The 10,000-nt window shown below is 38.8% G+C and overlaps 1 protein-coding gene across 1 annotated transcript; it reads left to right on the plus strand.

The window, feature by feature from the left end:
- Positions 1-3,979: 3,979 nt before the first annotated feature.
- LOC137989367 (uncharacterized) lies at positions 3,980-7,838 on the plus strand. The gene is made up of 4 exons (XM_068835185.1): positions 3,980-4,183; positions 4,305-4,404; positions 4,716-5,069; positions 5,671-7,838. The coding sequence occupies exons 1-4, from the start codon at positions 3,980-3,982 to the stop codon at positions 7,836-7,838; spliced, it is 2,826 nt and encodes a 941-aa protein (XP_068691286.1).
- Positions 7,839-10,000: the final 2,162 nt, after the last annotated feature.

Below are 10,000 nucleotides of genomic sequence, written 5' to 3' on the forward strand. Positions count from 1 at the left end.
TGTAACATACTGCAAGGGATGAAGTTTGTTAGCAGTGAATAACGTAACGCACAACCACTGATGTTGCACGCTTTAACGTCAATGTTCTTAGAGAATGCCGTTTAGCAATTGAAAACTGTTATATCTATGATGTAATCGAGTAACGTGCGTAGCCCGAGTAATCGTATACCTAGGCTCGATTACCAGCCGCTGTTTCGGGAAAAATGAGCCAGCGAAATCACGGCCGTCTCTTTTCGGGGAGGATACCCGAACTCGAGTGAGCGGCGGACACTAAGCCTATCGGATACCCGAAGTTGTGCAATCACGTTATTCACTCTCTCTCTGTGTTCGTTGTTCTGTCTGTTGAATAAAACCCGTTCTTGAATTATATGGTCTCGATTTACTACACTTTTTTTTTTATAAGAATATCTTTTATAAGAATATCAAGGCTGAAATTTGCGAAATTTTGGTTATTTATTCTTACTGCCTGTAGGATTAGTGAAAATAAAAGGTTTCGAATTGTCTGCGTTTTGGTGTTTCCGGTTGCTGCTTAATTAAATCATTTTCTTTGCTTTTTTCCATTCTATATAAAAATTCATTGTCTAACTAATGAATTCCACGGTAAATTTACGCTAATTAACAACTATTCACCGAAGTGGAGGTGGCTAAATATCCACCACTAGCCACCGATACTGAGGTGAATAGTTGTTTTAGTACTATATACTAAAACAGTGAGATAATACAGCACAAAAATATGATTTGAACTCATTTATTCCTGCAAAGATTACAACATTTTCGTGCGCAAATTCCGCACGAATTGCTCTGAGGTGAATAGCAAAGGATATCCAGAGTTTGAATAGCCAATCAGCGTGCGCGTTCAACGCTATGCACTTTTTTAGCATATACTAAAAACCGATATCGCATGAATCACGAAGCGACGAGTACGATATCGGTTTTTCGAGTGAAATTTACTTTGGAACTCACCAGTTTAGTAATGAGTTTTTCTTGAACCGCATGAGTTTTAAAAGAAAACAAGCACACCCTCAGCGAGCGAACGGGAAAGGAAAAAAAACATTTTAGATTCAACCGTCAATAACCAACGAATAGGCATCACGCTAAAATTAGAAATTGTCAAAAACATTTGTCAGTTCAAGGTCAAAAAAAGAGTTTTAATGATGTACTTTATACCACTTTATCTCTGAAAACGAGATCATTCACATTTTGATGTATTTCTATGAAACACGCCAGCTTGGCTTGGAACAAGAATCGGCAAAATACGGCAATGCAACCAAGAAAGGATGAACTTCAAACAAGATCCACCCCAACACTAAATTACCTTTAGGTGCTTTAAACAAACTTCTGAAAACACAATCTAGTGAAATTTCCTCCTAGTTTTACGCGAACTCATTGCGATTACGTGTTTATAACATAAGGGCAAAATTTGCTTGTCACTTGTCACAGTTGGGCAAACGGATCAAAAAAGCACTTGTTCGCTAGCATTTTACAGCAAAACAAACAGGTGCCTATGTTGATAATTGTTATTTAATAGTTGAGTAAAAAATTCGAGTTTCATTCCTGAACAAAGGAAAAACCGATTAAACCACTTTTTAAAAATACGCATCCACTTTAAATAACGCATCCGTAAAAATAACTGTTTTGTGCCCAAGGAAAGAATTTGTGGAGTAACTTCTTCCACCAAGTATGATTAACGGGTATTCTGTTTTGTCGTTGTCGTTCTCTTTCTCTGTCCTTTCGTTTCTGTTCTAGTCATAGGTCCTCCAGGCATCATGCAACCTTATCAGAGCTTCTAAAGATATGCCAAAAATTGCAATACAGAGAAAAAAGTAGTTCTAAACAAATTAAAAATAAGCACTCAGCTTTAAGTTTGTATCCCTTCGATGCTTGACTTTAATAACTGTGTAACCACCAGTGTGGACCACAGATATCATGATATGTCAAACTGGATTGAAACCAGCGAAAAATGCAGAAAGAAAACATTTTCCAAACCTTTTTCCACCTGAACACGAAAAGCGTTGACTGTGTAAGAACTATAGTTGATGTAGTATGGCCGTGTAGCCGCGTCGCACCACAGAAAGCGCGCGAAAAATGAAGCCTCGTTTATGTTTAGGTGAGTTAACTGGGGTTGAGCCTGCAATCCAATTGAAAAACAGTACCTTGTCAGTGGTCAACTTAAAAAAAACAGCTGACCTCGGTGAGCTCTAAGCTTGAGCCCACGATGTGGTCACGTGTTACTGGTCAGCAGATACCTTATTTTCACAGGAGTCAATACACCTTATTCCAAAATGGCTGCCAATTTAGTATTCTTTTGTTTGATTGCAAATTTGCACTTTTGGCCTTGTTCGAGTTAAAATATTTTTTTCAATTTTACGTTTGATAGCGAGGTCAAGAGGACCAATTTGCAAGGAAACAAAAGAATACTAAAATGGCGGCCATTTTGGAATAAGGTGTATTGATCTTAACATGGATGTCCAATATCAAAGATGTATGGATTAAACTAGCGTGATACTGGTCACATCGGCATACATGGATGGGTGGACGTACGGACGAACGGACGTATGGAGGGACGATCGATGACGTCATGGCTATAAAAGCAAAATGTCTCGCATCCATGGCATGGGTTACCATATTTTCTTAACTATGGTGCTCCTTATTTTTCTAATCCCTGAGAAAGGCAAATTTTAGGCAAACTGAATTGCAGGATTTTGTATCTGCTCTAAACATTAACTGGAAAATAGATTCATCTCGGGAACAGGAAGACTTGCCGCCACTCAAAAAGTAAGGTGATCCCTTTCTTATAAAGAGGAACCCCTTTGAATAATATCCTTTGCAATAAACGAAAGAAAGTCCAAAAAATAAATAACAACTACACTGTTTTACAAGAATGCCGTGTGGGAGCCCGACTAGCAGCTACTATCTGGTTGGTCAAATTCCGTTTTAAAATATCCTAAGGAGTCTGAGTCTCTCTTAAGTTGTATTGCGTACTGCGGGTACTAAATAAGTTCTGGAAGTTCGTTGGGGTGAGTACTTTAATTGTTTTAAACATTAATATGGCTTTAAGCTTTTGCCAGCGTGTAATAAGATCATCCCAATTTAACAGATTTAAAACGAAACTGGCGCTTGTTCCATAACTGGGCCTGGTAATCTCCCTGAAAGCCCTGTTTTGAAGTTTTTGAAGTTTATCACTGAAGGTTAAGTTGCAGTCGCCCCAAACGGAGTTACAATAATCAAAGTGGGGTAAGATCAACGCTTGACAGATTTGGAGGGCAGTGCGCTCCGAGATGTATGGTCTTATACGTTTAAGGGCACCTGTAGCTGCTGAAGATATCTTCTTGCTAAGTTCACCCATATGATTAGACCATGACTGAGGTGTTCGTCAATTATCACGCCTAGTGATTTAGCTTCTTTAACTTTAGTAATTAATTTGGCATGGATCTCAATGTTTATCTGATCGTCAGAGAATGAATGTAAACGTTGGTCTGACCCGATAACCATAAATTCGGTCTCCACAGCATTCAAACTCAACTCATAGATTGAGACTTATTAACTCCGAGTTTAAACCATTCTTAAGATCAGTCAACATGCTGGCAGCAAAGGTTATGTTAGTATCATCAGCAAACATCCTTGAGGAGGTCAACGTAAGGCAATTTGGCAGATTGTTGATATAAACTAGGAACAAAAGTGGTCCAAGGTTGCTACCCTGTAGGATGCCACAACAAAACGGTGCGGCATTGGTCAACTGGCCAGCAAGGCTACCTCTTTGGCTTTGGTGGAGAAGATAAGACTATAACCACTTACCTTGTAATACTGATTGTGCCAACACCATATATACGGAAGTTCCGTACGAGAATATTATGATCAATGGTGTCAAAGGCCTTTTAAGGAGGCTCGAAATAGTTTTTTGGGCGCGCGAAACTGGGTTCTAATTCCTCGCGCGGTAGTTTTAAAACCCCACGAATCCCTCGCGCAAAAAAAGTAAATAATGGCGACCACAGACAGTGTTGAAACCCGTGACTCCTCAGGCCGCTTTAGTTCCGCTAATAAACTTTCCGAAACAAGGGAAAGAAAACGCCATGCAACAGATTTGCTAAGGGGCATAAACGCTAAAAGACGAAAATATTGTAGTAAAGAGAATCGGGACGAGGAAGATAACGCAAAGTGCATGCGAGCAACACGAAGTGTCACAGTAAGTTCCTGTCTTTTTTAACCTGTTTCCTCGTCAGGTCTCCATTTTCAAGAGGAGATATCTCGCTTTCACACGAACCTTATGTAAACTGAATGAAACATCTCAGCTCACATTTTTTCAGGAATTTGAAAATGCTCAGGGAAGTATTCCAACAGGAGCAAGAATTGTGGACCTTGAGGTTCTACGAGAAGGTCTAAAGAAGTGCTCTGGTTGCATGAAAGGTGCTCTTAACAAATTTCTCTGAACGTGAAGTCAAGCACAACTTGATAAGCAGAAAAAAATTATGAATTATCTTGTTTTAGTAGGACATAGAATGACAAAATCCCGTGCAAAAATAAATGAATCAATATATAAAAAGTCAAATGATACTGAGCTGCAACTGGAAATATTTAGTGAAGATGAACTGTACTTTATATTTCAATACAAAACGTGGGCACATAACAACGTACTATTTCTGATAGAGGTCTCTGTATTAACTGGATAGGAATCTCATTTGTCGAGTATTTCATTGTGTTGTTGTCCTTGTTTTTAGGCCCTCTCCTCTTCACAGAAATTTATAATGAGTCTAGAAGTGGACTGGCTAGTAAATTCACAGTCGATTGTCCCTCTTGTGGAAAGAATAACACAGTGGCAACATCAAAAAATCATAGAAATGGCAGTAGAGGACCAAATGCCTTTGATGTTAATAGCAGAGCAGCCCTTGCAACCCTAAACGCTGGAATTGGCCACAGCCATCTTAGCACTTTAACAGCAGCACTTGACATCCCACAAATGAATCACGTCATAATTAAGGCCAGAGAAAGGGAAGTTGGAAAATCCATTGAAAATATTGCTGCAAAGAGCTGTTTAAAGGCCATAGAAACTGAAAAGGAAAATACTCTGCAAGGTATTAGAGGGTAGCCATTTCAGATGAATTGTTACTGTAACTTCTGTACTTTCAATAGTATCCAAACAACAAACAAAAAAAACATAAGATAGTTAACAAAGTTCTTTTATTTTTGCTCAATTTTCTATGAGGATTTTTTTTAAGGAGTGCAAGCCTCTCTGTCTTACCTTGCACCTTTCCTCCACCCACAACCCAAACTTCTCTTCTCTTTAGATGCAACAAGATGACTAAAATTAAATGAATATTACCAAGTGTGTTGTAACTGTTCTTCTAGTCATTTTATTGCACTATTTTCATACGTATAAAGTTTTTATCTAGCAGCAAGGTCTAGGAAGCGCAGAGTTGTGTAATGTGATTTCACATTGGGAGACTGACAATAATAGAGATTTCAATATGTTCACTTTAAAGTCTAACAATAATAAGCATTACTAAGTGCTTCATAGAACCTTTCGCTTCCCCCATGGGACCTTTCGCTGGCCTGATGAACATGAAAGCTCAGAAACGAACATTGTAGCAATGAAATAAACAAAAATAATATTGAAGCTTCAAACATTAAGACATTAAGTAACAAAACACTTTTTACATCCATTTGATTTTCTAGCTGGAAAGGTTGCTGACAGCAATGGGCTCATTGGGATAGCTGTTTCATATGACATGGCTTGGCAAAGAAGGAATGGGGGTCACAAATCCAACACTGGTCATGGGGCAGTGATGGGTGCCCATACAGGGCAGGTTTTAGATTATGGGGTACGATCAAAAATGTGCAGAATTTGTGCCAGTGGGAAGAAGAAAAAGCATGATTGCCGTAAGAATCATAAGGGCTCATCAAAAAGCATGGAGCCTGATGTTGCTGTTGATCTTTTCCAACGTGCAGTTAAAAATGGAGTTAAGTACAACATCTACACTGGTGATGATGATGCTACAACACAGGCTCATCTTAGAGATAAAGTTCCTTATGAGGTGGAGAAGCATTCTGATACAGTGCACACAAAAAGATCCCTTGTCTCAAAGCTCTATGCATTGAGAACAAGTAAGAAGTTTCCTGGTTGCTCCCAACTCTCTGTAAAAGTAATAGGATATTTAGGAAAATGCTTTGGTTATTGCATAGCACAGAACAAGAACAAGCCCCAATCACTCAAAATTGCTATCCAAAACATTGTTCCTCATGTCTTTGGGAAGCACCAAAATTGCAATGATGTATGGTGTCGCTACAAACAGAACTCAGAAAACTACCGGCACAGTGAACTACCTTTTGGAAAAGATCTGCATGGTGATGAACTCGAAAAAGCACTTACAACAGATGTTGTTGTAAAGAAACTTGCACCAGCGGCCAATTCACAGAGAAATGAAAGCTTAAATAATTCTGTTGGATTAAAAAATCCCAAAATTAGATTTTATGGAGGTAGCGAGAGTAACAGTTTTCGTGTTTCCTGTGGCATAAGCCAGAAAAACGAGGGACAAAACTATGTGTGCCAAACTTTGGAAAAAATGAACATTGTACCAGGCATACACTGCAAGAAGTATTGTGATGAAATTGACCACAAATCACTCAAGGAAAAAATCAGGAAATCCTCAATTGGCTACAAAAAACGACGGTCTCAACTGAGGAACAAGAATTTAAGTTCCAATGCAAAGAAAGAGGAAAAGGAAGGCACCACCTATCAGACTGGAATTGGACTGAACTTAGACCCAACCCAAAGCACCAGTTGTTTGGCAGATCTATCAACAATAATGAAGAATGTAACGAGAAGTCAGCTAGAAGAGTATGAGAAATTGGTTCCACCCTATACCCCACGCCCAACCCATCCACCTATTTCTTACAAGGACACCATAAAATATGAATTTGTTGTTTTTGACATCGAAACAACTTCGACTGGAAAGGATGCACAGATTTGCCAGCTATCTGCCATTAACAAATCTGGAAATTGCTTTAACGATTACATCCTTCCTACATGCAACATCAGTCACCATGCTTCTCTAATCAATGGACTATCTATCAAAACAATAGATGGTAAAAGAACCTTACTGAAAGACAACATTCCAGTCTTCTCCATTTCTCTTGCACAATGCCTTGAAAATTTTGCAAACTTCATTCCCACTGGCGAAAGTAATTCTCGTACTGTTCTCATTGGACACAACTCCACAACGTTTGACACACCAACTTTGCTTCGTAGCGGTGGACTGACCTTCAAGCAACGACTCACATCAAGGAATTTATTTTTCGCCGATAGCCTCCATCTTATCCGTGCGCTGATCAAGGCTGGAAACATGTCCTTACAAGTCGACGGGAAAGCTTGCAAACCAAACCTGTCAGCAGTGTTCGAGACCCTTTTTCAAGAGAAGTTTGATGCACACGACGCCTTAGAAGATGTCAGAGCTCTCCATAAAATTCTCTTTGATTCACCATTGAATTTAACGATTGCCCAAATTGTAAATAAGAGCAATCTCAAGCCCTGCTACCATGCTTTCGCTGACATGCAATTCTTGGATGAACGCTTCAAACGCATGCAAACATTTAAATGCAAACTTTACCAGCCGAAAACTGACGATGGAGCAGTAAAACAACGCATCGTACAGAAAATTGCTGAAAGCGGGCTGGCTTACCACGATTTGGAACACCTTTTCGCGAAGGCTGGCAAAGAAGCACTTGTGGCGGTTTTGAGCCAGGCGCCCACTACGTCGAAATCGACCAGATCTCCAAGAGGAACGAACAAAACTGCCATTTTATCCAAAATCGTTCACCACTTCGAAAGCAATAGAGCTGATTAGAAAGGCGGGAAGAATTGATTAAAACAACAAGTATGACTCCGCTCCACTATCGAAGGAAACGGTTGCATTCAATAATCTCAAAGCATGTTTGCTAGACGAAAACTTTACCGCTGATATCACTTAATTTTCTTCTAACCCTTATTTAGACAAAAGATCGCGCCCCTGTTCACGGCAAACTACGAGAAATTTGCACAAAAACGTTGGACAATCGATCAATAATTGCAATAGTCCCACTCCCTTCTCGCGCGCGCGGACTCGAATGATCAGGTGACGCATGCGTAAGTGCTGATCTTGTAACCCCCTTATTTTTCATGATTTTGCAACTTCACTCGTTTATATCTCTGCTTCCGGACGGTAAATTATTTTCATTTTTTGCATGTCATCTTACATTAATTTGAAATTCATTTCTTTAAAATTAAAAAAAATTCTGTAGGTGAAAAAAAAAGTTAGAGACATATTTCAAACAAACATATTTTTCTGTAAAACTGACCTACGAATTTTTTTTAATTTTAAGTATTTTAGAGATTATTTGTAACATTATCAGGTAACGTTGTATGGGAAGATTTCACCGTCTCGTTTTTTCATAAAAAAGACAATTAATGCTGATTTTAAGAGTCAAAGAAATGCCGTATATCGTTGCCATGGTAACGGTATTTTGGAAGAAAATGTGATGTGAGAAATCTATGATGGGTACTTAATACTCTGGCCAAGTTTCGTCTTGATATGATTACTCTAACTGTATCTAAGGACAGAATATGTTTATTTGTTTGAAAACAAGAGAAACTATTTCGAGCCTCCTTAAGGTCGATGAAAATTACACCATTGACAAGGCCATTGTCAATATTAACCGACCAGCTGTTTGCATTCTCAACGTACCAGCGCAGTAAGAGTACTGCGTAACGATCGAAATCCAGATTGACAGTGGCTTAGTCACTTATGTCCAGAAATATACAATATATCGCCAACAATTTGACAATTTTGGAAAATATGGTGAATTCTTGTCAAAATGCCAAATGAATGTAAATTAGTTCAATGCGTGTGGCCAGCCATGCATGTTGGCGAATCTGGCGATTTCAGCAAATATGGCGAATTCTTGTCAAAGAAGTCTTGCTTTAAGAACTACTACTCCTCAAAGCAACAAAAAACTACTCGTTCTTAAAGCAGCAAGGAACTACTATTAATCAGTAGTTTTCCTACAGGAAGGAGACTTGTTGTAGAACTAAGGACACGATATATACCTGATTGATCGGTTAAATTTCAAAAGTGGACCAAATACTCATGCGGGCCAATTTGGCAAATATTGGCCTAGCGGCAAGTTGGCCGTATTTATTTGATGAAATGTAGCACATTGCTTCCATTTTTATGCTATGTCTATGCTGGCTTAATAGAAAACTGGTTTCAGTGGGGCAAAACACAAGTTTTCAGTCCGTCATAATTCAGCATGAGCACCCTATGAGTAAGCTTTTAATGCTAATAGACCAATTATGATATCTTAAAATTCAGTGAGTATGAGTTTATTTCCCCAAGCCTCCAGATGATGCCTTTTGTTTAGGACTGAATTTTAATATATCGAAATTCCAGGTATATCAAGTAGCAATATGACTCTGGAACTAACATTTAGCTATCAAAAGAAATAAAATCTATAAAATGTAACTAACTTTTCTTCTAACAACAAAACATACAGAAGAGGATTTGAAACAGAGACCTTCTTTCATTAACTGATCTCAAGCCCACAAATAGCCATTTAAAGCCTTGATCGGATTGCATATAACGGGAGACTACAATAAGTGGACACACATTGGGGATTCTTGCTGTAAATTATTTCAATAACATTTTCAAATTGCTGTATTAATAGGACGTTTTCAACCAACCTCTAGGGACACCAATAACAATAGGGAAATGTACGACTTCTGGTGGACGAGCAAAAGAAGCTAATGAGAGATCTTTTGTTTTCGTCCACCAACATGGCGGCAATGACGTCACGTGAAAACCTCCTATTAATAGGCCAGTTTCGTATTCTAACGATTGGACTTGATCTAGCATGAAATGGAGGCTAATGCGGTCAAATTAATTTCCAATTGAAAAGATTTGCCCGCATTAGCCTCCATTCCATGCTAGATCCAGTCCAGCCGTGAGAATTCGAAAATGGTCTATTGCAGTAG

This window comes from Montipora foliosa, unplaced genomic scaffold (genome assembly GCF_036669935.1).
Source record: "Montipora foliosa isolate CH-2021 unplaced genomic scaffold, ASM3666993v2 scaffold_457, whole genome shotgun sequence".
In the NCBI taxonomy this organism is placed as follows: domain Eukaryota; kingdom Metazoa; phylum Cnidaria; class Anthozoa; order Scleractinia; family Acroporidae; genus Montipora; species Montipora foliosa.

Excerpts from the sequence above, each read along its gene's own strand:
- LOC137989367 (XM_068835185.1), top strand. The coding sequence starts at position 3,980 with ATGGCGACCACAGACAGTGTTGAAACCCGTGACTCCTCAGGCCGCTTT. Across the intron at positions 4,184-4,304 it reads GAGCAACACGAAGTGTCACA|GAATTTGAAAATGCTCAGGG; the intron begins GTAAGTTCCTGT and ends ACATTTTTTCAG. Across the intron at positions 4,405-4,715 it reads GTGCTCTGGTTGCATGAAAG|GCCCTCTCCTCTTCACAGAA; the intron begins GTGCTCTTAACA and ends CCTTGTTTTTAG.